This window comes from Beta vulgaris, chromosome 6 (genome assembly GCF_026745355.1).
Source record: "Beta vulgaris subsp. vulgaris cultivar EL10 chromosome 6, EL10.2, whole genome shotgun sequence".
Taxonomy (NCBI): Eukaryota; Viridiplantae; Streptophyta; class Magnoliopsida; order Caryophyllales; family Amaranthaceae; genus Beta; species Beta vulgaris.
The window spans coordinates 38264971-38292787 of record NC_079207.1 but is presented as its reverse complement, the minus strand read 5'-3'; the positions used below and the strand labels follow the sequence as shown (position 1 = coordinate 38292787).

Sequence of the window (27817 nt, the reverse complement as noted above, 5' to 3'; positions counted from 1 at the left end):
TTGTTGTACTAAATTTTTTTAGATTCATTGAATCACTCAATGGTTTTTATAACGTTCTCCTCTAAAATACTGGAGGATGTTGTAAGAAATAGTTACCTTACGAGATTTGGGTATATGATACAAAAAACTTGGAACCTAGGATATGAGTTTCGGAGAATATAGCAACACCAAATTTGCAAAGGCCGTAACTCATAGTTCCGAACTCCGAATCGAGTGATTTTTGCATCTAAGTTCAATAACTTTCTAGATCTACAACTTTCGTGCGATAAGTTTGGGCAAATTCCGAATTCTAAATGCAGAAATGGAACATGCATAGTACGGGGTATAAAATCAGAGGAGAGAGAAATTATTGTTTAGGGTTTTGTTTTGGTTTTGGGGTTTCCTTTAATCAATGAATGATTAGAGATTTATTATATAAGTGTAAGGACTAAGTAAAACCAGAAAATTCTATAATGCTCCTTAGTAGTTAAAAGACGATTTTACCCCCATTACTAAGCCAAAAATCATGAGTTTCCAACTACCCATTCTCTATATATATATAAGTGACCAAGGAACCAAAAAATTTTCAACTGATTTACTTACTCATAACTCACGAAAATTCACTCTCATTTTAGACCACTCCTTTTTCACGTCATTTCCAACGTGAACAAGGGCTACATTTGGCAGCTATTATTTCTTTTGAATTCTTTAGTTAAATATTGCATGAACCCTTTTTCCTAGGCTCCTCAACATGTTATTCATACTTAGAAATTGTTCTTTTTGAGGTATCGCATCCATAACAACAAAGAAAATTAAGAAAAGTATGATGTGGCTAAACTGTAGTACTTATGAGGTTTAGGAGTTTCTAAACTTGATTATTTTGAGTTAATTCCTGAACTTAAAATATTAGAAGGTTAATGGAAGAGTGCTAAATGTGGTGAAAGGATATTTAATTCCTAAATATCCGATTATGGTACACAAGGACCACCCTTTAAACCATTACTCTTTTAGTTTGTTTGTTTGTGTAGCACTTGATTTATGCAAATTATGTAATTTTCGAATATGTACAGTGATGACAAAGTACTAATTTTTTTATAAGTTTGAAGTAGTTGATTTCAGAGTATTGCATGTAAATTTTTGTTAATGATTTATGCGATACAAATCGCTGCATGTGAAGTTCCTCTAAAACCGATTAAATTTTGCTACTATTTTGGTTGTACCTAGATTAATGGTCTCGTTGGTTGCTAATAATTTATGATACCCTTCTGAAAATTTCATATCTTGATTATTAAATAATACCCTACTTTGTTCCTCATCATATGCCACGTACAACCTCTGTTTCAGACGTAAAGCATACTTAAAAACCTGATTTCTGCTTAGTTGCTTTCCGAGTTAATTAAACCCTTGTTTTTTTTTTTGGTTTCTCAAATGATTTTGAGCTATAAGCACCTACTGCATATATTCCTCTACTAACTGATATACAAAACCCTTAGTTAAACATAAAAGTTACAAGCTATTTCGCATATTTGGGAATGTGGCAAGAAATTGCAAGGTTGGAGAAAAACCGGTAAATGAAGTTCTCGTTTAAGTGATGGATGTTTGATTGCTTTACTAATGACAACCCTATCCGGCCACTAGTTTAGGTGATTAGTTCATATCCGGTTTTACTTGAATTACGAGTTGTTCTAGCAGCAAAATCCCTCTTTCAAGAGTTGATAACCCATTTGTTATGTATGCATCGGGGGGAAAGAAGATATTTATGCTAAGCTTTTGCTTTTGTCAAGGATAACTGAGCACAAACAGTGTGTAGATTGCTAATTATTGTGACATCAACTTGACAAAGGGTCTTTGCTATTATTATTCCACACTATACAACTTTGACCGGATTTAAAGAAGGCGTAATTGATCTATCGAGGGCCATTACGACCAAGTAAATTTCCTACAAAAACCAAGAAATTAAGTGTTAGTACTCAGTTGCACACATTGAAAGAAAAAGATGACATAAAGGCTGAATTTTTTATCAAATACATTTTACCTCTTTGTAACATGCGATCTCAGGTCGTCCTCCACTTCCTAATTTACCAATTTTAATGGCCTCATCATGACATTGTCTTCATGATCCAATATCTGTAAGTTCATGTATCAACAAAAGGTTTAATTTTGTTGTGAAGCTAACTAAATTAGATACTAGTTTTCTTAGAAGTTAGTGCTTCAAAGTATTAATTATGTAGTTTCCTTATTTTACTCATTTAATTATGATTTTTATTTACTTAGTTAGATTAGTCAAATAGGTTTGTTTTATTTAAAAAGAGTTCACTAGATTAGTGGAGAGAGTTGTGGGACACTAAATCAGCCATAACTCCATGTTTTAGCTATACTGTTTTGCCATTTTCTATTAGTTTCAAGCCTATACAAAAGGTAGCCTAATGTGTTGATTCAAGTGGTTGAGAAATGCAGTAGCTTTCTTAAATTTCAATGTTTACTTCTTTCTTTTGCTCTCTTATTTCCAGGTCTCATGACTTGTGTGAGTCACCAAAAGAGGCATGGGACATGTTAAAGGAAGAGTTTGAGGGTAATGCTCAAACAAAGTTGATGCAAGTTTTGAACCTCAAATGAGAATTTGAGATACAAAGGATGAAAAAAGTGCCAAACCATTCGATTACAAGTAAACTTATGAACACTGTTAATAAAATTAGATTTCAAGGTGAAATATTTTCCAATCATGAGAGAGTTGTTGATAAGGTTTTAGTGAGTGTTCCTGACAAATATGAGTCTGAAATGTCCTTACTTGAATATCCATCTAAAATAACCTAGCAAATTTCGTCAATCCTATTAATGATGTAGACTAAAGGAGATCAATAAAGCCGGACAAAAATGGAGAAAACGTAAAGGAGCATGTAAATATGTCTTAGTACCATAAAGAGAATGGGAATCCCCCCCCCCCCAAATGCAACCATTGTCACGTGGTTGGTTGTGAGCAAAGAAATTATTAGAAAATGAGGAATAATCTATGGCATAAGTGGTCGTTGAAGAAAATTTATTCTAAAGTGATGGGTGATGATCTGCGCTGAATGAGAAAAGTGTTGTAAAGATTAAAGGTTACTAATAACATGCATTAACAATGTGAGATGAGAAACGCGTCGTGGATGAAGATATGTGCTTTATTTATTTTTATCAAACTTTGAAGCAAAAGGTTGTGTCAATGTTAGTGCTTCAAAGTAATAATTATCTAGTTTACTTAATTTTAGTCATTTAATTATGATTGTTAATTACTTGGTCAGCCCATGAGTTGCTTACTTTAGCTTCTTTTCACATCATAGTTGTATTGGTTTTCTTAGCCCATGCGATTGTTTTGTCGTTTGAGCTATTTAGGTATTTGGGGGTTTGTTGTATGGCGTAATACATAAACTTAGTTGAACGAACGAATATCTCAACAACTATTGCCCCTATCATATTTCTCTTTCCTCTGTAAATCACCTAACCCACCGCATATATTACTTAACATGGTAACAGAGCTCTAGGCTCCATCACGTGAAAAGAAGAGTCTATCCAAGAAAATACAAATCAAATGCAAGGTCTCTATTACCCTGCGGTCACAGTAAATTACCTTCACTAATATGACCGGTGTTTTATCAAGAATCATGTCTTTGCCTTAAAATATCATACAGGGTAGACAAGAAAATCACTTTCACTGACCCTCTATATCTTAAACCCTATGATGGACCAAACGTTGTCAACATTAAGAAGCTTAAGGGAGCAGCAAACTATGATCAGAACCATAGAGATAAACCTAGCTACCAAATAAAAGCACAGGTTTTTTGACAAGATTGGTTAAAAGGGATGCTCAAGATGCTCAAAAACAACATCGATGAGATACATGTGATAGTATAGTCATCTCATGGCTTCGTGGTTCAATGACTACAGCTATGAAAACATTAGTCCTATACCTTGAAACTTCCAGAGCTAGGTAGGACTTAAGAGCATATTCAAAGTGACTCATAGCTCAAGGAAATACAAGTTGAGCAAGGAGATGTTTGAAATAAAGTAGAATAGAGCACCCAAAAATGAATGCTACATAAAGATGAGAGCATTGTAGGAGGAGTTTGATGCTTTGAACAACCTACCACCCATCATAACTCTTACTATTGAGGTAAATGAGTTTTTGAGTGCTAGCTATACACAATTAACAAGATGAACATCGCTTGTTCCAATTCCTTAATTGAGTGAATGGAGACTACAATCAACAAAGAAGTTAGTTGCTTATGAGGTCTCCCTTGCCCTTTGTGGAAGAAGCTTGCTTTTCTTTGATGCAAGAGGACGCTAAAAGAGAAGTCCTGAACATTTCGAAGTTGTCGTTGGATTCATCTACTATGTACAACATGAACACTATAGAAGGAGGATGTTCTATGTGTGGTGGCCAAAACCATACACTTGAAGCTTTTTAGCATGTGGTTGGTTTTACAAAAATAATCATCATAAGAACAAACAACATGTGAGGAAACTTCGAAGAGATAGTAGTGTAAACCAAGGAGGTGGAACAAATGGAACAAGCCAAGGGTGAATAAAATGGCTACAAAGGCGCATGTCTCAACAGATAAACCAAAGCAACTCCTCTTCTCTGAACAATTCCAGCGGTTGCTGAAAGTCTCCATGCTAGTTCTGGTGCCAAGAAGCATGGATCAGACACTAAGCAGGAGACTGACATTAGCTTTGCAAGTATTGTTGTTTGCTGCAATGTCTCTTTTAATGCATATGATTAGATAATATACTCAGGAGCATCTAATCATATGACATATGACATATGACATAGCATGCTCATTAAACTTGCTCAAACCACAAACAAACCTTGCATAACCTTCCCCATGGCAACATATCTCTCACGTATGAGATGTGAAATTGGAAAATAACATTGAGTTGAGAAGTGTGTTGTCTATTCAAAAATTTAGACATAACTTGTTATCAGTGAATAAACTAGTCCAATAAAAGATGGATTCAAAGTCCCCTTTCATGTTGACTATTGATAATTCAGGATTTTCCTACTCTGACTGTCAAAGGGACTTAGAAGAGCTCAAGATTGACTTTACTATTTGGCAAATACACCCCTAAAAGGCCTGAATGCCAATAAAAAGAACAAGATATGCAATATGGGAGATGACAAGATATGTAATACTCACAAAGGAGGAGATGCTGGGAAGCTGAACACAATTATTAGTGCTAATCATCTAATATCTAGGGATAATTATGTGCTGTGGCACAATAGGACGGGATATGGTCCCTTGAATAAAGTCAAGTTAATTGGTTGTGTAAAAAATGATTTTGATGTATCTAATGCAGTGTGTTTGACATGTCCAATGGCTAAATTTTCCACACTTCATTATGGTCTGAACAAGAACATACACCATTTTCCCTCATACACATGGATATATGAGAACCTTAGAGGGTAACTACATGTGGAGAGTACATATACTTTCTCATTATTGTAGATGACAACTCCATGGTAACCTGGGTGTACTTGCTTTAATATAAGTCTGATGCTTTTCATGTGGTTGAAATGTTTGCTAACCTTGTTGAAAACCAGTTTGACTTGAGCATCAAAAAGATAAGGCCTGATAATACTGTTGAGTTCGAAAACAGCAAGTGCAATCAATTTTGCCTTTGAGAGGCATAGTACATCAGACCTCCTGTGTGGATATACCATAACATAATGGTTGAGCTTAAAAAAAACAAAGAAATGTGTTGGAAATGTCAAGGGCCCTGAGGATGCAAGCATGCCTCCCTCTGAAATTTTAGAGAGATTGTGTTCTAACTGTTACACATATACTTAACAGACACCTTGAATTTGTGATACATAACAAAACTCCATATGTTAAGCTATTTGACAAGAGGCCAAATTATGTGAACATGAGGGCTTTTGGTTACTTGGACATGGCTAGCAACCTTGAAAAAACCACAGATAAGTTTGCTCCTAGGGGTATGTGTGTTTCTAGGCTATCACCCAAAAAGGGTATAAACTATTGAACCTTCTCAACAACAAAATCTTTGTCTCAGGAGATGTCACCTTTTAGGAAAAAATGTTTCCTTTTAATAAAAACTCCACAAAAACTTTCCTACTGCCCCACCTAGTACCTATGCCTGAGAGTGAGAGCCACATGGTGAGCCTAGCCATAAAAACACATGCCTTAACAACACATGCACTTGAGATGCTGATGAACGGCTTTTATGGAACACCTCATGACTCACAACATTCTACTATGATGTTGAAGAGCCAAGACATATCCAGGATGTTGGTGTTGTTGAAGCTCCTAGAAGATCTTTGAGGCAATCCAAAACACCTAGTTGGTTAGTGTACTATGTCGCTGACACTATGAATGTTCATAAACAGCTTGAACCTGCTACAAATATAGCAATGACAACCGCGATCTAAATATCATGCTTTTATGACTCAATGTGTTACTATGCAAGATCTCCAAAATTTCAAAACTGCTAGCTATGAATGACGAACCACAAGCTCTTGAAGAAAATGATACATGAACTCTAACTACCCTGCCTCCGGGGAAGAGAACCATAGGAAGCAAGCGGGTATTCAAAACAACCTTCAACCCTGATGGAAGTGAAGAGAGGAAGAAACCCAAATTGGTGATCTTGGGTTGTAGATAAAGAGAATGTATTGACAATGAGCAAACCTTTACTCCATTAGTCAAACTCACCACTATGAGAACATTGCTTGCAGTTGCTGTTAGAGAGAATTGGGTAGTGTACCAGATGGACGTCAAAAATGCATTCCTCGATGGTGACCTACTTGAAGATGTGTACATGCACATGCATGCTTGCTATTAGGGACCTAGCAAGAAGATTGTACTGGGACAAGGGGAGCATCCATACCAAAGCCTTCAGCCAAACCTAGTTTGGAAGCTTAATAAATCATTGTATGGTTTGCAAAATCATAGAGTGCGCTTAAAACATTTGGCTTCTTGCAGTCGAAAGCTGACTATTCTCTCTTCACTAAGCTCAGAGAAAACCAGTTTGTGACTGTGCTTGTTTATTTCGATGACCTTTTCGTAGCAGGCAACTCTCAATCTCTTAATATTGATGAAATCAAATACTTACTTGCTACTTAATTCCATATGGAAAACCTACGTTTTCTAAGGTACTATCTTCGAATAGAAGTGGATATCCACTCAATGAATTTTCATATCTCAAAAGAAGTATACCCTTGTCCTGCTGAAAAAATAGAACTAACTAAAGCCAAACCTCTAAAACTACCCATGGACTCAGCTCTCAAACTCACACATGATCTAGCTAAAAGTCTACCTGGCCCTACACCCTACAAACATCTTATTGGCAAGCTTATATATCTCACCATCACTAGACCTGACATTGCATTTAGTGTCCATATCTTGAGCGAATTCATGCAAAAGACCACATTTGTGCATAGTAAGCTGCCAAGACAGTCTTGAGATATCTAGTAGGTGCACATTACTAAGGAGTATTGCTTGCCACCTCTCATTAGCTCATTGCTAACAGTGATAGTGATTGGGTTGGTTGCCCAAACACTAGAAAATCGACTACAGGGTTCTGCATCCTTGTTGGAGACTCTATGATCTCTTAGACAACGAAAAAACAAGTGGTGGCAAGGTCCACTTCAGAAGTTGAGTAGAGGGCGATGGTATTGACTACATGTGAAATAACATGGCTCACATAGCTATTAAAAGAACTTGACATCAAATTCCTGGCACCTATTGTGCTCAAGTGTGACAACCAAGATGCAATTTCCATAATTGTGAATCTAGTGCATCATTAAAAAAAACTAAGCATGTAGAAGTGGATTGCTACTTCATTCGAGATAAAGTTTCTCAAGAAGCTATCAAACCAGTGTATGTTTCTACTCATCATCAACTTGCTGATAAACTTATAAAAGGACTACTTGCATGCCAAGCATCAACACATTCTTCACAATCTAGGTGCTCATTCTCATCCTCCACACCAAGCTCGAGGAGGAGTGTAGCAAATATCAGCCCAGTCGTACCGTTGCTTACTTTAGCTTCTTCACACATCATAGATGTATTATATTCTTAGCCCATGTTACTGTTTTTTCTGTTAGTTATTTAGGTATTTGGGGATTGTTGTATGTTGTAATATATAAACTCAGTGGAATAAAATATCTCAACTTTTGTGCCTATCATATTTGTCTTTTCTCTGCAATTCTCCAGGTGTGTCGCAAATATTAGTCAACAAAAAAGTTAAAACTTTGGGATCTTAAATGATATGATATATTCAAGTATTGAAGTTACATACTAATGTTTAGCTACTCCGTCGCAGCCCCTTTTAAGAAAAAAAGGTATGTCGAGCCATATAGGTCTCCTTATATTAGTTTGCCTCTGTATTTAGAAACTATATTACGATCAAGTTTTGGCACTCATTAAAAATCTGATTGCTTGAAGCAAGAAAATAGGTACTATAGTATACTAAATTGTATCAATAAACCCCCTAATTATTAAACATCAATTAAGAGTGTATATGAGAATTTTTTTCTTTTAGAAAACTAAATGAGATTATAATATCTCACCCTGTAGCTTAGAACCTACTAGACTCCACTTAAGTTAGATTCGACTAGTAGAATACCCAATAGAAGGCTGGGAATTGCACTTCCTAGCAATATTGTTGGGTATTGTTTTTCCAAGTATGTTGCTGCATTGGTGATTTCTAATCAAATGATCATAACGCTGATCCATAGAATTGTTGATTTTAATGTTATAATGCGTTATCACAACATAATTTCGCGAAAACTTATCAAGAGAAGGGATGAGAATACATACATGGCAATGATAGACATAACCAGGCTCCTTAGTAGCATCAAAAGGGTAGGAATTGTTGCTATGAATGTAAGAGAATTTCACAAATATCTTAGTCGCATAGCCTGGCATCATTTTGAACACATTTTTCCATCCTCTTTCATGCTTCGGAACAGGTTTCTTTTTCCCACGTGCGTGCTTGTGTATGTTACATTTCACTGCATCATTCATGTCAACCATACAATCCTTGAACTTGTCGAAATCCAACAGCTTTATTTGCTCTCGCACCACAAACAGTCCTAGATGGACGTGAAGCGGGTGATTATCCTCCGTCAGATTGATGACGTACCATATCTCACTGGACCCGACCTTAGGGTGCTCTGTTACCGGGGCATCGAAAGATAGGCCGTTGATGAAGAGATGGGTGGGTTCGTCGGAAGGACTAGTGTACTCGTACATGGCAATATAGCGTGTCCGTGAAGCAGTGGATAACTTAGGTGGTGAATATTTGATTAGCCGTTTTGGAATGTAACTTGAATCATGCACACGTTGCTCTTTGATAATGAATTTCATCACCTTGCTGTTTGCATCATTGACAGGTTCTCCTGAATAGAGGAACGTTAAAAGGGAATAAGGGATATAACATAAATCTTGTTTTCAGCAGATGATCGCATAGCAGAAACCAGTCAAACACCATTACAGAAACAACCCAAACAAAAAAAAAAAAACAGCTTAGGTAATGTGAGATTTCTCAACATGTAGATTAAATAAATATATAAATCGTAAAATTAATTTGTAAGTATCATGTCTTATCTTTTTACTTGTAGTATAGTTTCCTTAATTCGTACAATTATTCATCCTGTTTAATTTCTAAACAATTTCGGTATTAGTATATATGGATAATGGATTGATTAACAATGCAAAGTCAGGTATGAGGTATAACACATTCCAATATAGGGTTGGTAATAGGTTGGAGATGGGTCGGCTGGATCTCAACCCGCCTTGTCACCTGCGAACCAAATCTTCATCCACACCATCCATCACCCGCCAAAAATTTCATCCATCCACACCATCCATCAATCACGGGTTGGTAATAGGTTGGGGCCTTGATTGTATACTTAACAATTTACAAAAATAGTAAATTAAAATTTAGTCATCTATTAACAACAAAACGACTTAATATCATTTGACAATTCTTAATACATGCATGCGCGCACACACACACACACATATAAGACATGGGTAGATGGATGGAGCGTGTGATGGGTCAAAAATCTCACTCATATCCGACCTGCCACTCCACCCGCCACTCGTCTGGCATCCCGCCTCATTGCGGGTTTTCACCCATATATTTGGGCAGGTCAATGGATAATCCACTCACCTATAAATAATTGCCAAATCAATCCCTACATAAATACTAGTCGCATATGCACGCAATGCGTAGGCCAACCACCTTATGGAGCTATATATACGAATGGCCATTTTTTTATCTCAAATTATTTTGGTAATGCTGTAAATTCTTGAGGTTCCTTTGTAGAGGTTATTAATTTTTTAAATTGAAGGTTATCGATTTTTAGCTATTCAATACCGTTACTAAAAAAATTAGTTGATGATTTAATAATTCCTTATCAATGACTTTAGTATAGTTATTTAACGATTATAGATGTTAATAAACCATATTGTTTGAACTTTGTAAATACGAAGTATTATGTTGTCACGATATATCGCTAACTTTTTTTAACTGAAGATTCTAATTAAATTCATGAATTGATTGTGTCAATCTATTTTGTCAAGTTATTAATGGTGATTGCATATTCCATTTTTTACTTACTCATATGGCAGGTTGCATTACCTCTCTTTTTTTTTCTAAAAAGAAGACGTTGTTTTGAATTATTAGAGGGTACTCTAGTCATTTCAATGGGTGACACCACACCTCCTCCCTGGGCTTATATAATAGAGATATGACGAGGTCTGTCCAGGGAGAGGTGGTAGCTCAATCCAGTACCACCTCGAATTTCAGGCTCCCAAGGTTCAAATCCTCATCCAACAATATGTTGGGACAGTTACTTTTAGGTTGTTTAAATTCTACCCAGCCTCTAAATTGGTGTGTTTTGTAGGCTAGTAGCCTTGCAGGGACTGGTCTTCCAACCAATCATCTTTCCTAATAAAAAAAAATATATGAACAGGTCTATCACTCCAAAAGCCGCGAATAATTTGTGTCTCTTTGTCTCCCCTAGTTTTTCTAATCTTGAAATCATGAAGCGTTATTGAAGCTTAAATATATGTTTCACCTGATAATCGATCAACCTCGATCACTTGGAGTAGTTTTCTTTCCTTTTTTTTTTTTTTTGAAAGGCGTCAACTAGACCAATTTCTCTGAAATAATAATGAAGGGTGCACACTGTCGCATCTCTTTGTTACTCCATACGTCTTTTACTAGACTTCCTATTTGCTTTTTCCAAAGGTAAAACACACCATTGACCATTCATAACGTCAATTATGTAACATTAAAATTATAAAAAGATGATATGTTGTATGTAAAATTAAGATGAATCTAACAATATCACACATGATTATGCATTGTGTATTACTTCTATTTTTTATTAATTTATCTAAGGTAGTGGCCATCATACCATGGCGCAACTTGTCCTTTTAATTCAAATTAAGCTGTTTGATTTCTGCTGATTTACATATCCTACCATTTAGAATCGAATTTGTTCTATTGAAATCATATCTAGTTCTCATATTAGATTTTTCCCTGATATGTCAAAGTTGGAACCTTTACATGGAACTAATTACTATAAGAGGTGGCCTAAAAAGTTCTTGATTGCATGTGAACAAGTAGATCTTGACTATGTTTTGTTTAATGATCCACCTGCTGAAAAAGATGGTGTAGATGCTACATGTACGACTATAGTTATTGTTGATACTCTTGCCAACGAGAAATCTGAGAAAATCCCTAAATCTGATGGAAGGATAAGTATGGAAAAATTTGTTAAGGATAATAAGATTGATAAGGGAAACATGTTGAAACCTCATGACAAACCCCATACTTGATTTGTTTGTATCCTCAAAGACTGCAAAATTAATATGGATTTCTTTGGAGAAAAAGTATGGTGCTGATGATGCATGGAAAAAGAAGTATGTTACTAGAACTGGTTGAAATTTAAATTGGTAGATAATAAACCAATTATGGAAAGTTCATGTGTAAGAGAATTTAGTTGTTGAAGTTCTTGCTGAAGGACTGAAAATGTGTGAAATTCTTCAAGCCAATGTTCTAATAGAAAAGTTACCTGAATCATAGAAAATTTATCGTAATCATCTGAAGTACAAGAAGAGGGACATGACTCTAAAGGAGTTAGTTAGTCACATGAAAATCGAAGAGGCAAATAGATTAAAAGACTCTGTAGCCCCAACTGCAAATAATCTGGCAGTTAAGGCTAATCTAGGTTAAGCTGGCTTTGGTTCTTACTCGGGTTCTGGGAAGCCTAGAGGAGATTCCAAGATGTTCAACGAGAAAGGTCAAAATCCCCTTGACAAGGGGAAGTTTAAGCGTAATGGGAAGATTGGGAAGAAGTTGGGTTGCTATTACAAATGTGGCAAGCCAGGTCACTACACTTCTATTTGTCCAAACAAAAACACAAGCACTGGTTAGGGTCAAGGCTCGAAGGATCGAGACAAAGGTCAAGCAGTAGAGGCAGATGAACTTGTTGTTACAATGGTTTTTGGGGTTAATCTAGTGGAGAATAATGAGTGGTAGTAGACCCGACAACCTCTCGTCACTTTTGTACAAACAAAGACCTATTTATGGATTTTAAAGAGTTGGATGGGGGTCACCAAGTCTATATGAGAAATGACAGTAAATCTCAAGTGCTCGGAAAGGGGAAATTTCACCTGAAGCTGACATCTTGGAAATCATTAGCTCTCCTTAATGTTCTCTTTATCCCTCCCTTCATAGAAATTTAATTTCTAGTAGTTTGCTTAATAAAGCAGGAGTCCAGCTAGTTTTTGATGTTAATAAGTGTAGAAGTTTGTGCCTTGAATGTGTTTGTTGAAATGCGTCAAATTGCATCGAAGACAAATCTGGACTACCGCCCGATCGAGTCGGGCGAGGCCGCCCGATCGGGCCCGCAACGAGAGAAGAAACTGAAGTGAAAAAGGTGTTCGCCCGATGGCATTGGGCGTGTTCGCCCGATCGGGCGAAGTACCGAATTACGACTCGGGCGACTTCGCCCGACCGGGCGCGCAACGAAGCTGGGAAGGAAAGAATTACCGCCCGATCGGGCGGGTTCGCCCGACCCGATCGGGCGGCTGCCCGGTAAACGCGGAAACGCGTTTTTCTGACGGGATATAAATACTCTGTTTATATTCTAGGGTTTTAGACTACGAAATTCATTCTTTTCTCTCTGTAATCTGTTCTTCTCATATAATAAAATATTCTCCCTCTCTCTGCCGTGGATGTAGCCAAATTGGTGAACCACGTAAATCTGTTGTCTATTTTATTGTTTTTTTGCATTCATAATTTGTTTCTCTCTCACGTCCGTTATAACAAATTGGTATCAAGAGCTTTGGTGATCGATCTGTGTGAGAAAGATGTCTGGGATGAATGTCAAAATTGATAAATTTACTGGGAGGAATAGTTTTAGTCTATGACAAATCAAGATGCGGGCTTTACTGAAGCAACAGGGGTTGTGGGCACCGTTGGCCAAGAAGGCAACGGATTCAGTTACCGCTGAGATGGAAATTCTGGAGGAGAAAGCGCATATTCAACAATTATGTTGTGTCTGTCTGACGACATAATTACTGAAGTTGCGGAGCAGGACACTGCTGCTGGTCTGTGGTTGCAGTTAGAGAGCTTGTACATGACGAAATCTCTAACCAACAAGTTGCTTTTGAAGCAACGTCTGTTCAGCCTGCGTATGCAGGAAGGTACGTCTCTAAGAGATCACTTAGATAAATTAAATACCATCTTACTAGATCTGCGAAATATTGATGTTAAAGTAGATGATGAGGATGCTGCTTTAATTCTGTTGGTAACTTTGCCTATGTCATATGAGAATTTTGTGGATTCATTTATTGTTGGTAAAGATAGTCTGTCGTTAGAAGAAGTAAGATCTGCTTTGCATACTAGAGAAGTCCGCCACCAGGCTTCTGGGTCTAGTACAGAAAATCAAGCATCTGGATTAGTAGTTACTGGAGGGAAGGGACAAAAGAAATCTGGTAAAAAGAAAACGAACTTTAAAAATTCGAATTCTAAGGGTCCTAAAACTACTGATATCTGTAATTACTGTAAGGAGAAGGGGCATTGGAAGAATGAGTGTCCTAAGAAAAAAAACAGCAGGATAAAAGTGAAGGTTCTGCTGCTTTGGCAGAAACTGGAGGTGATTCTGAGGAAGATCTGGCCCTAGTAGTTAATAGCCAGTCACATTGTAGGGATGTGTGGGTTCTTGATTCTGGGGATCGTATCATATTAGTCCATGCAGGGAGTGGTTTTCAACTTACAAGCAGATAGATGGAGGCAATGTTTCTATGGCTAACAGTGCTGCCTGCAAAGTAGTTGGGATAGGCTCTATAAGGGTGAGGACTCATGATGGTACACTCTGTACCTTGAACGAAGTTAGGCATTTCCATTAATGACAAAGAATCTGATATCTCTGAGTCTTCTAGATAGTAAGGGGTTCAGTTTTCAAGGTGAAGGTGGAGCTATGAGTGTCTACAAGGCTTCAAAGGTGGTTCTGAAAGGTATTAAAGTTGGTACCTTATATATTCTTCAGGGGTCTACTATGACAGATTCTGCTGTTGTTGCATCATCTGAGATTCACAAGGAGGAGTTGACCAAGTTGTGGCATATGAGACTTGGGCACATGGGTGAAAGAGGGATGCAAATTCTGTCAAAAAGGGATCTTCTATGTGGGCACAAGGTGCAGAGCCTAGAGTTTTGTGAACACTGTGTGTTTGGGAAGCTTCATCGCAGCAAGTTTCCAAAGGCGGTTCATACAACTAAAGGTACACTTGATTATATTCACTCTGATTGTTGGGGACCTTCCCGAGTTGCATCTATTGGAGGTCACAGGTATTTTGTGTCTATGATTGATGATTATTCAAGAATGACTTGGGTGATTATGATGAAGCATAAAATGATGCTTTCAAGAATTTCAAACAGTGGAAGGTTTTAGTGGAAAATCAAGTTGAAAGGAAGATCAAAAGGCTGCGAACTGATAATGGTCTGGAGTTCTGTTGGTCTGAGTTCGATGAGTTCTGCAAAAATGAAGGGATTGCTCGCCATCATACTGTTAGAAACACGCCACAACAGAATGGAGTTGCAGAACGCATGAATCAGACACTTCTGGAGAGAGCAAGGTGCATGCTCTCAAATGCTGGGATGGCTAGGAGGTTTTGGGCAGAAGCTGTAAGCACAGCTTGCTATCTGATCAATCGGGGACCCACACAGGTATTGACTGCAAGACACCTTATGAGGTGTGGTCTGGTAAGCCTGCAGATTACTCTTTGTTGAGAATTTTTGGTTCTACTGTCTATTATCATGTAAATGAGGGAAAATTAGAACCTAGAGCTAAGAAGGGTAGATTTGTTGGTTTTGGGATTGGGGTTAAGGGCTATAGAGTATGGTCACCTTCTGAAAATCGTGTCATACTTAGTAGGAATGTAATATTTGATGAAAATTCCATGCTTAACCCTTCGTAAAGTCTACTGTGGTGTCGTCAGTGGAGATGTTGATAAACAGGTGGAGCTGCAAGTCACTCAGGCTGAGAGTGAATCACAGCACCAAGGTGGAGAAGATCAACATGAAGAAGAGCCATCTGAAATTCATCAACCAAGCATAGCACTTGATAGAGCTAGAAGAGTTGGTGTGGGGCCTCCAAAGAGGTATGGTTTTGAAGATATGGTGGCCTATGCACTTCAGGTTGCTGAGGAGGTGGAGGTTGAAAATCATGAGCCATCCACCTATAAGGAAGCTGTTTCTGGAAGTGAGTCTACTTTATGGCTTGCTGCAATGGGAGATGAGATGGAGTCTCTCGATAAAAATCAGACTTGGGAGTTAGTCAAACGTCCTAAGGAAAGGAAGATTGTGACATGCAAATGGGTCTTCAAGAAGAAAGAGGGGTCTTCACCTACTGAGGGGGTTAAATATAAAGCTCGGGTTGTTGCAAGAGGGTTCACACAAAGGGAAGGGGTAGATTATAATGAGATTTTCTCACCAGTAGTCAGACATACTTCCATCAGGGTGCTACTAGCAATGGTTGCACATCAGGATCTTGAACTTGAGCAACTAGATGTGAAAACAGCTTTCCTACATGGGGAGTTGGAAGAAGAGATTTATATGACACAACCAGATGGGTTCCAAGTTCCGGGAAAAGAAGACTATGTTTGCAGATTGAAGAAGTCCTTGTATGGGCTAAAGCAGTCTCCTAGGCAGTGGTATAAGCGGTTTGACAGCTACATGATTGAGTTGGGCTACAACAGAGTGAGTATGATTGCTGTGTGTACCATAACAAGTTGAGTGATGGTTCTTTCATATATCTGGTTCTGTATGTAGATGATATGCTTATAGCTGCTAAGGCTAAGTCTGATATTCAGAGGTTAAGGGTCTTCTCAGTGCTGAGTTTGAGATGAAAGATTTGGGTGCTGCAAAGAAGATTTTGGGGATGGAGATCTATAGGGAAAGAAGTCAGAAGAAACTTTTCTTGTCTCAGAAAGGTTATATTCAGAAGATTCTATCAAGGTTTGGCATGACAACTGCAAAGCCTATAGACACTCCAAGTGCTTCAAATAATCATTTGTCTGTGGCTTTTGCACCCAAAACTGCTGAGGAGAAGGAGTACATGAGTCGGGTTCCTTATGCTAGTGCAGTAGGGAGTTTGATGTACGCTATGGTTTGCACTAGGCCGGATCTTGCACATGCAGTCAGTGTAGTTAGTAGGTTCATGGGTGATCCTGGTAAGGAGCATTGGCAGGCAGTCAAGAGGATTTTTAGGTACCTAAGAGGTACTTCTGATGTTGGTCTCATTTATGGGAATGATACCCAGTGTTTAGTCACTGGTTATTCGGATTCTGATTATGCTGGAGATGTTGACAGTAGGAGGTCAATGACTGGTTATGTATTTACTCTTGGTGGTTCTGTCGTTAGTTGGAAGGCAACTTTGCAGGCTACAGTTACTTTGTCTACTACTGAAGCAGAGTACATGGCGTTGACAGCAGCTGCTAAAGAGGGAATATGGCTAAAGGGACTAGTTAGTGATCTTGGGTTGCATCATGATCAGGCTACTGTTTACTGTGACAGTCTGAGTGCAATATGTTTAGCTAAGGATCAAGTCCATCATGAGAGGACTAAACATATTGATGTGAGATACCATTTCCTAAGGAGTGAGACTAGGATTAAGGTGAAAAAGGTAGGAACTGCTGATAATCCTGCTGACATGTTCACCAAGCCGGTTCCGCAGAGTAAGTTTCAACATTGTTTGGACTTACTCAATGTTCGTGATTGTTAATTGCCCTCCTTGGGCAATTCTGGGGTCCTTAGGGACTAATCTGGTCTGGTTGTCTTTTGGGACAAATCTGGTGTTTGGGAGATTCTGGGCGTTGTGATCAATGCATCTGTTTTTGGGTTATTATGAGAGGATTCAAGTCAAGGTGGAGATTTGTAGAATTGTGCTTAATGTGTTTGTTAAATGCGTCAAATTGCATCGAAGACAAATCTGGACTACCGCCCGATCGAGTCGGGCGAGGCCGCCCGATCGGGCCCGCAACGAGAGAAGAAACTGAAGTGAAAAAGGTGTTCGCCCGATGGCATTGGGCGTGTTCGCCCGATCGGGCGAAGTACCGAATTACGACTCGGGCGACTTCGCCCGACCGGGCGCGCAACGAACTGGGAAGGAAAGAATTACGCCCGATCGGGCGGGTTCGCCCGACCCGATCGGCGGCTGCCCGGTAAACGCGGAAACGCGTTTTTCGACGGTATAAATACTCTGTTTAATTTAGGGTTTAGACTACGAAATTCATTCTTTTCTCTCCTAATCTGTTCTTCTCATATAATAAAATATTCTCCCTCTCTGCCGTGGATGTAGCCAAATTGGTGAACCACGTAAATCTGTTGTCTATTTTATTGTTTTTTTGCATTCATAATTTGTTTCTCTCTCACGTCCGTTATAACAATAAATTAGTGTTGACTGGTAATAGTGAGTATGTTGGGAAAGGGTACGTTAATGGTGGCTTGTTTGTTTTGTACATTGTAACTCCTATTTATATGATTAATATTTTTTCTTCTGCTTATATTTTTTACTCTATAAATCTATGACACAGTCGATTGGGTCATGCGGGGGTTGGTTAATAAATCATCTTAGATGAATGAATATATTACATGATGTGGTTGATGATGGACTTAACAAGAAGTGCGTAGTGTGTGCTGAGGCAAAATTTATAAGAAATTCATTCAAAATAGTAACTAATAGTGTGTCTGAACTATTAGAACTAATTCACATTGATCTGGCAGACTTTAAGAATCTTGAGAGTCGGGGTGGTAAGAAATATTATATTACTTTTGTGGATGATTGTTCAAGATACTATAGAGTTTTCCTGTTAAAGTCCAAGGATGAGGCTGAACATAAATTCGTGATTTATAAGGCATAAGTTGAAAATCAATTGGACCGAAAAATTAAAAGGCTTCGGTCTGACCATGGTGGGGAATATGGGTGTTGTTTCCTTAAGAATCTATGTGAGAACGAGGCCATTATTTATCAGGTGTCTGCACCATATACCCCTCAGCAGAATGATATAGCAAAACGAAATTATAGAACTTTGAAGAAAATGATGAATGTTATGCTTCTAAGTTATGGGCTCCCTATAATATGTGGGGGGATGTTGTCCTATCTGCAAACTATATATTGAACAGGGTGTTTCATAAGAAGTTAGACAAAATCATTTGAGTTATAGAGAGGTTTTATGCCAGATCTGAAATTCATGAAATTGTGGGTGTATCTAGCTAAAGTGGGTATGCCTTCGTTCAATAGGACTACTATAGGAGCCAAGATTTTTGATTTTTTTTTCATTGGTTATGCTGAGAATAATGCTGCCTACAGAAATCTGAGGTCGGATGAAAAGTCTGTGTGTGAAACTCGAGATGCATAATTCTTTGAAGAGGTATTTCCTTTGAAGAAAATTGGGCATAATAAAATGCTCCTTTGGTAAGGGTTCAATTTGGTGATGCAGGTCCTTTGGTTACTTCGAGTGAGGTAAGTCACTCAGATGAGCCTCGAAGAAGTAAAAGGCAAAGGGAGTAATCAATTTTTGGTCCAAATTTCATTATTGCATTTATATCCGAGTTTGAAACTTCAGAGGTCATGGATATGCCATTATTTATGGTGGATGAGGATCTCAATATATTTGAATAAGCCATGAGTTCTATGGATGCTAGTTTCTCGAAAAAAGCAGTCAACAATGAGTTGGAATCTATCATGGCGAATAACACTTAGGAACTTAGAGACTTACTTAAGGGGATTAGGGCGATTAACTCAAAGTGGATTTTTAAAGAGGAAGTTGAAAATCGATGGGACCGTGGAACGGTTCAAGACAAGATTGGTTATTAGAGGATTCACTCAAAAATTTGGAGTGGATAATTTCTATACTTATTCACATGTGACTAAAATTGTTAACATTCGTGTTTTATCTGCTTTTGCTTATTCCTTTAACCTGTTTGTGCATCAGATGGGTGTGAAGACATCTTTGTTAAATTGTGATCCTGATGAGGATATATGTTAAACAACCTCCTGGTTGTGCCATGCCAATGATGGAGCAAAAGGTGTGCAGGCTAAAAAAGTCTCTCTATGGCCTCAAGCAGGCTTCAAAACAATGATATGAAAAATTCCATAAGACTATCAGAGCTCATTTCTTATATTGTGAATGGTTCAGATGCATGTGTGTATTCAAAGGTAAAGGGCTCTGATTGCGTAAGCATATGCTTATATGTTGACGACATGCTCATGTTTAGTGCAAGTCTTGATGTCACAAAGGAGACTAAAAGATTCTTGTCTTCTAAGTTTGAGATGAAGGATTGGGTGTAGCTGATGTGATATTAGGGGTTAAGGTTGTTAAAACTCCCCAGGACTATTCATTGTCTTAATCTCATTATACGGAGAATGTGCTAAAGAAATTTGATTGTTTTGATGATCCTCCGGTCAAGACTCCCTAGATTCTAGTTTTACTCAAGAATAATGGTGATGGTGTGTCACAACGTGGGTATGAGAAGGTTATAGGTAGTTAGGTCGCACAATGCCATTTTTCGCACAAGTAGTCATGGGATGGATAGGAGGGCTGAATATTTGGTTGAGGAGGACTAGTCGTCTCGGCTGTGTAAGAAGTATCTAGGCAGGGAGATATAATAGGCCCAGACATATGTGGACCGGACTGCGATGAGGAAGAAAGGTGAGGCGTGTCAAGAAGAGAAGAAGAGGGAGGGGATTGTGGGTCGAGAAGTGGTGCAGGCCCATGTGTAGCAGCAGACCCACGTGCAACAATGGGAGTACATGGTTTGTTGGTATACGTGGGCTTGCGCCACTTCTAGGCCCACAATCCCCTCCCTCTTCTTCACTTCTTGACACACCTCACCTTTCCTCCTCACAACAGTCCGGTCCACAATCCACATATGTATGGGCCAATTATATATCCCAGCCCACATACTCCTCACTTAGCCTAGCCAACCAACCCACCTCAACCCATTATTCATCCATCCCATCTCATGACCACTCGCACAAAAAATGGCATTGTGTAACCCAAGTCCAAATACTTTTCGAACTTCAACATCAGGCTAGGACTACCCCTAACATCTCTCCTCTACCCAAGGATCCACTTAGTGCTATTCGTGATCCAAATTGGAAAAGTTTAAGATGAATTTAATGCTTTAATTTCTAATGATGCATGGGAATTAGTACCTAGACCTCGGGATGTGAATGTTATAAGATCTATGTGGATTTTTCATCATAAGAGAAATTTTGATGGTTCATTAAAGAGGCATAAATCTCGGCTTGTAGTAGTAAGGTATTGATTATGATGAGACTTTAAGTACTGTTGTCAAACAAACAACTATTCGTGTTGTTCTCAACATTACTCTCTCTAACTTTTGGCCTCTCATCAATTGGATGTCAAGAATGTTTCTTACATGGCTATCTCAATGAAACAGTTTATATGCATCAGCTCATGGGGTTCGCGATAAAAATCGCCCTGATCATGTGTGTTTACTAAAGAAATCTCTTTATGGCCTTAAATTAAATATGCTCCTCAGGCCTGATATTGGCGGTTTGCAGACTTTGTAAGCCACCATTTTTTCTCTCATACTAAATCTGATCACTCATTGTTTATGTACAGACAAGGGTCCGATATTGCATATATTTTGTTCTATATTGATGATATCATTCTTATAGCTTCATCTGATTGCTTACGAAAACATTTTATGGATCTTTTGGGTACCGAATTTGCTGTGAAGGATCTAGATCCTTTGAGTTTGTTTTTGGGGATTGTTGTGACTCGCAATGCTATTGGTATGTTTTTGTCTGATAAACAATATGTTGAGGACATGATGGCCCGAGTTGGCATGACTAACTGCAGTCCTTGCCACACTCATGTTGACACTAAACAAAAACTTAGTGCAACTCAAGACTCTTCTTATGAGGATTCAACTAAGTATCGCAGTCTTGCTGGTGCTCTGCAATATCTTACTTTCAGTCAGCTTGATATCTCTTACGCAGTGCAACATGTCTGCCTTCACATGCATGATCCACGCAATGAGCATATGACACCTCTTAAGCGTATTTTACGCTATTTGCAGCGTACTTTTTCCTACGACCTACACTTATACAAATCCTCCATTAGTAAGCTCATTTCTTATATTGATGCTGATTGGAGAGGGTGTTCGGACACCAAACGCTCCATTTTCCTCATTGTGCGTTGCTAATGTAGTCTCTGAAACTTGTTGGCTCGGGAACTTATTACTTGAATTGCATTTTCCTCATCGTGCTACCTTGGTATACTGTGACAATGTCATTGCCATTTATTTGTCCGGTAATTCGGTGCAACATCAACGTACTAAACACGTTTATATGGACATTCACTTTGTTCGCAAAAAAGTTGCTAAAGGCGAAGTATGGGTTCTTCATGTGCCCTGTTGTTATCAGCTTGCTGATATTATTACAAAATGTATTCCATGCGTATTATTTGATGGTTTTCGGGACAGCCTTAGCGTCTGTGAGCCGTCCGCTACAACTACGGGGGTGTGTTAGAATATATGATTCATATATTCTGATTTATTGTATATACCTTAGTTGTAAATAAAGTATATATTTAGTTCCTAACTTATAGCTAATTAGTTTCCGTAATTATAGCCATCATATTCTCTTGTAATCTTGTATTTAAACTGTTGATTGGAATGAAATGGCAAGCAATAAATCTCTTTCAATAATCCTGATTACGTAAGTGCATTGATATCTACCAGCTTATGCCCAAAAAGTAATATTTTCTACTCTTGTTAGAAATTAAGCAAATGCCTCTCCAAGAGTTAGCTTCCTGAAAAGGTCCAATGAGCCTTTTCTTATCGACCCATTCGTTCTTCTCGGTTGTGTTTGCTGCGTGTATGCCACTAGGCACCACTTTATTTATTCAGCTATTTGCGTAGCTTTTTGATGTTCAAAACAGTTATTATAGTAAGGATGCAAAGTTGTCAAGCTGACTTCCACGTTCCACCCCCGTGATAAATTGTAGAGAAAAAAAATTAACAAACTGATCAACTCCAAATTCGTTCTCTATCTATTGCAGATCTTATACAATTATAATTATGTACAACTAATTGCAATCTTGATATGATCATCTTAAGAAATATATTCTTTTAAATTGTTCATTTCTATATAGTAGTTTTTTTATTTTTAGACCTAATATACTTAAGTTAGTACATTCAAGGCATTAGTGGCTATGAGAAATCTAGAGAGAAGGGCTTTCCCTTCTCTCTAGACTTCTCTAGAAAACGTTTTCACCGCCTCTCTCAAAATCCTTCCAACGCCATCAGTCTCCTTCTCAACCATCTCCACCCCGATCTCCGGAGCTTCGCCTCCTTCGTCAAGGGACCATCAGCTCACCACATCGTCGCTTCTCTTGTCGGTGTCGAGGTGGTGGTTGAGGGTGTCGCACCATAAACCGTAAACTCTTGGCACCCCATCTCAAGTTCTTTTTGTCAAGCTAAAATTTTTCAGATCTGGAAATTTTCGATTCTCTCACTTCGTCGGCAGGGCGATCTCGCCGCCAAGAGGACGAGTGTTGCTCTAGTCGTTGGTTCTTCATCGACTACACCCCCAGCCACTATCGGTGAAGCTCCTCCACCATTGACGAGCGTTTTCTTCGTCGAATCTGCTCCCTTTGTCACTGGGATGGTCCACCACCCACTTGTGTGAATCTCGAAGAATTGAAGCCACGTCTTTGGCTCTTGCCACCGATCTTTGTACTGCCTCCTTGTGGAGCTAGATCTAGGTTTTTTTGTTTTTTGTTTTTTTTTTCTTTTCTTTGTACTTTAATTTCTAGTGGTCTCTCCCTGAGATAGCGATTCCACTAGATTAGGTGTCTAGTGATTTCTCTCTGAGATAGGGATTCACTAGTCCCTCCATGTACCTCTTTACAAAAAAAAAACATAAGTTAGTACACCAAACTAAGCTTGTCGAGTGGTTGATATTGTGTCTTCCCAATTCAAGGTGGTGGGGGGGGGGGTTTCAATTCCCACTTGGAGAACTTTAAGGATAAGGATTTCCTTATCCTCCCCTCTTACTCTGAGGTGTCTAGCCCACTAAACCAGGTTGGGTTGGTCCGTGCGAGGTTTCAGTCCTATAGGGAAATTCTTCTTATCAATTCATTATATATATATATATATATATATATATATATAATTAAGTACGGGTCCCAAAATGTTTAATAGACACATGAAAATAATACTATATATGTAGTCGTAGGGCGTGCAGTGTAGGCGACCCGCTTTTCTCAGGTATTGGGTAGCTGGTTGACAATAATAAACGTTTTGGGACAGGGTACACGGTTGACAAAAATAAACGGCCCATGATCCGACTCGCTTTTACCGGGTCAGATACGCGACATGTCAAAATTATATATTTTTTTTAAAATATACCCGCCCTTTTTCTAGCAGGTCGGGTCTTTTAAACACCCCCTAATTGTAGCAGTCTTTCAAGTAGTAAGTTAGCAAAATGTTAAAAGTAATGTCTAATGTGTGGTGAAGTAGCCTTTATATATATATATATATATATATATATATATAACTGAATCAGCTTTTTGAGATAGTGGTGGCGTGTGTTTGGAGTATATTTTAATGTAGAATATATTGTTTTTTTAAAAAAAATCCAACCACTAGTTTTTCTGAATATCAATAGTATTAAAAATTATACTAATAGCTAACTTTTGATAGCCAATTAACTGCTATCAACTAGCTACTAAAGAAAATTTACGACTTAGTTTGACAACTTGAAGCATATGCATCTGACTTGATCTCCAAATTAATCATAAGTTTTTTTAATTTCTGGGTTTGGTTAATATTGAGGATTATTAAGATCTTTAAGGGCTTAATTTGCTCTAATCAAGGTGGTAATAAGCTTAACTAGCTCGGTTTTCCCTAAAACTCTACTTAAGCATCTTAATTAGGTTAATCTTTTGCTAATCTCCTTTTAAGCAAGATTAATTAGTACTAATGATACCTTAATCATCATTAGGTATTGATAATCAAGTTTAGTAGGTGATTAACTAGCCTAATTACATGTTTAAGTTAAGCTAATCATGTTTTAAAGCTAAGCTAGCTATCTTCTATGTAATCCGAAATTGATCAAGCTTAGGGAGATGTTTTTGCTGCCATTTCAAGCCACCTCCAGCTTATGGAAAGACTTAGGGGAGTGTAGAAGACCATGTGACGTTCACATGGGCAAAAGAAGCCATAACAAATGAGAAGAGAGTACTTCATGGCAAGGAAAGCAACCTGCCCAGTTTACACGTTCCAGCAGCTTCATTTTCTTCTGTTTTGGGCAATGATCATTCCTTCTCCAATTGGTTTGAGCTTTTGAGGATATTTACTTTAAGATATGTATTTTAATATCCAATTGGTAGTTTTTCTGTTTTCCCTCGTCCTATAGGGTAATTTAGCTAATCATTAGAAGTGTGCTGTAACAGTTTTAGTTTTTGTTTCTCTTATTTTATTGTCCTAGTTGGCATAGCAAATGACGTCCAAATGAGCTGAATTTTGGACATGTTGTAGCCATATAAGTTTACTTTGTAATCCTTTTGGAATTAGATCAATTGAATTGAAAGTGAAACTTGTATGCCCAAAATACTAAGCTGTGTGCTAAGTGTTTCTCTCGGTCAGTTTTGACCATTTATCAAACCTTTGCTAATTCCTTCATCTAAACGTTGATTTGGTGATTGAATCACAAAGTAGACTCAAACTAGAATCTCATTGTTATAGTTTGGTCTTGATTGGTGGTACTTTGGTTAGTGGAAAGTTGGTGGTTGTTCGAACTATTCGAACCGGTTTGATACTTGTTCTTTTTCTTTGTTCTTTCTTATTTTGAATGCTCTTGTTATCTTAATCAATATGCATCATTTGGTATCAGAGCTGTAGGTTGATTAAGAGCATTCAAATTCATCCCATAAACACACTCAAAACACTCCTTAAACCCAAACACAATCCCCCCCAAAACCGAACCTATTCTAAGCCCAAACACACTTCTTTTCTTTCTTTCTAGCCTAACTTTCATTGAGGTTGAATCAATCATGAGTGTAGGTGAAGAAAATCAGTTTAGAAGAGGTATGAACATGAGTGAAGCTAGATTGGTTAGAGTGGAGAATCAAATAGCCACTTTGAGTGAGCAAATGGCTAATTTGATGGCAGTTGTGAGAGAAGGGTTTAGAGGACCATTAAGGAGAGAAGATGTGGAGGATGAAGGTGTATCCTATGATAGTGGTGAGGAGGTTGTCTCTGAGTCTTCAAGGAATAGGAGAAGGCCACGAAAAACAGATGATTTTAGAGACATTAAGTTAGAAGTTCCTGAGTTTGATGGAAACCTTAATCCAGATGTTTACTTGGAGTGGGTTGCAAGGTGTGATAGGATCTTTGAACTTAAGGAGTATGATGATGCTAAGGCTTTTAAAGTTGTTGTAGCTAAGCTAAAGGGGTATGCATCCCTTTGGTGGGAGAATGTTGTTTTAGCTAGAACTAGAAAACATAAGCCTAAAATCAAGAGTTGGTTAAAACTTAAGAAGAAGATGAAAGAGAAGTTTTTACCTTCCACTTATACTCTTGATTTATATAACCAACTAGCTGATTTGTCTCAAGATCATAAGGGAGTTGAACATTACATTCATGAATTTGAGAAACTGATGATGAAACTTGATGTACAAGAGAGGGAGGAGCAAACCATGTCACGTTTTCTAGGAGGATTAGAAAAAGACATTAGGAGGAAGGTGGAATTGCAACCTTATTCTACCTTAGATGAACTCTTCAAGTTTGCCTTAAAAGTGGAGAAACATTTAAAGGAGAAGAGAAAGATGGCGTGGAGAGATAACAAGGAGGAAGACTTATCTTACACTCCACAAGATGAATCAAAGGCCGAAAACAAGCAAAGAACTCACAAAGAAGGAGGATGTCAAGTGCTACAAATGCCAAGGTATGGCCATTATGCAACAAAATGTCCTAACAAGAGAGTCATGACTCTTGTAGACATTCAAGCCATAGAAGAAGAAGCATCCAAGCAACAAAGAAGAGGAGCAGGGGGAAGAAGTGGTGATTGAACCAATCCAAGAAGGTCCATTACTCATAACAAGAAGATTACTCCATGAAGAGGGGTGCTCCAAAGGCCTCACGAAAAGGGAGCAGATTTTCAAGACAAGTTGTGAAGTGGAAAGCAAGAAATGTTCACTTGTGATATATAGTGGGAGTTGCGCCAATCTAGTGTCCTTAAACATGGTTAAGGAAATGAAGCTTCCATTGATCCAGCATCCAAAACCCTACCTTCTTCAATGGGTTAATCATGAAACTTCAATTGAAATTTCTAACCAACCACTAATTTGTTTTTCTTTTGGCAGCTATTATGAAGATAAAGTGCTTTGTGATGTGTTACCCATGGAGGCTGTGAAATCTTATTAGGAAGGCCTTGGATGTATGATAGGCGGTGCAACATGATGGTTATGAAAACACTTATAGCCTAAAACAAACCTTCAATCCATTACACTTGAACCATTCATTTTGAAACCAAAATCCACTGAAAATAGTGAGCTACATGAAAACAATTTGAGTGCAAACCTTATACCAATAAAAGAAAAGACTGAAAAAAAAGAAAAACCAAGAAAGAATTCAAGAAGGGGAGTGCACTAACAATAAATTTCATGTTTCAGGTGAAAAAGAGAACAAGATTCGAGGACGAATCTTACTTCAAGAAGGGGAGAATGAAGCATATGCATTTGACCTGATCTTGAAATTAATCATAAGTTTGTTTAATTTCTGGGTTTGGTTAATATTGAGGATTATTAAGGTCTTTAAGGGCTTAAATTGTCCTAATCAAGGTGTAATAAGCTTAACTAGCTCGGTTTTCCTAAAACTCTACTTAAGCATCTTAATTAGGTTAATCTTTTGTAATTCTCTTTAAGCAAGATTAATTATACTAATAATACCTTAATCATCATTAGTATTGTAATCAAGTTTAGTAGGTATTAATAGCCTAATTACATGTTTAAGTTAAGCTAATCATGTTTAAAGCTAAGCTAGTTATCTTCTTGTAATCCGATTGTCAAGCTTAGGAGATGTTTTTGCTGCATTTTCAGCCACCTCAAGCTTATTAAAGACTTAAGGAAGTGTAGAAGACCATGTGAAGTTCACATGGGCAAAAGAAGCCTAACAAATGAGAAGAGAGACTTCATGGCAAGGAAAGCAACTGCCCAGTTACACGTTCCAGCATTCATTTTCTTCTGTTTGGGCAATGATCATTCCTTCTCCAATTGGCTTGAGC

At 38.0% G+C, this 27817-nt stretch overlaps 1 protein-coding gene across 1 annotated transcript in view; it reads right to left on the bottom strand.

Annotated features, from left to right (window-relative positions):
• Window positions 1-1735: 1735 nt before the first annotated feature.
• LOC104908512 (multicopper oxidase LPR2) overlaps window positions 1736-27817 on the bottom strand; it is a 39118-nt gene continuing 13036 nt past the window's right edge. Inside the window, exons 4-6 of the mRNA XM_048646193.2 lie at window positions 8796-9376; window positions 2015-2106; window positions 1736-1918 (exon numbers count right to left, since the gene is read on the bottom strand). Coding sequence (XP_048502150.1) covers window positions 2053-2106; window positions 8796-9376 — 635 coding nt within the window. The 3' untranslated portion in view covers window positions 1736-1918; window positions 2015-2052. The remainder of the gene's footprint in view (window positions 1919-2014; window positions 2107-8795; window positions 9377-27817) is intronic.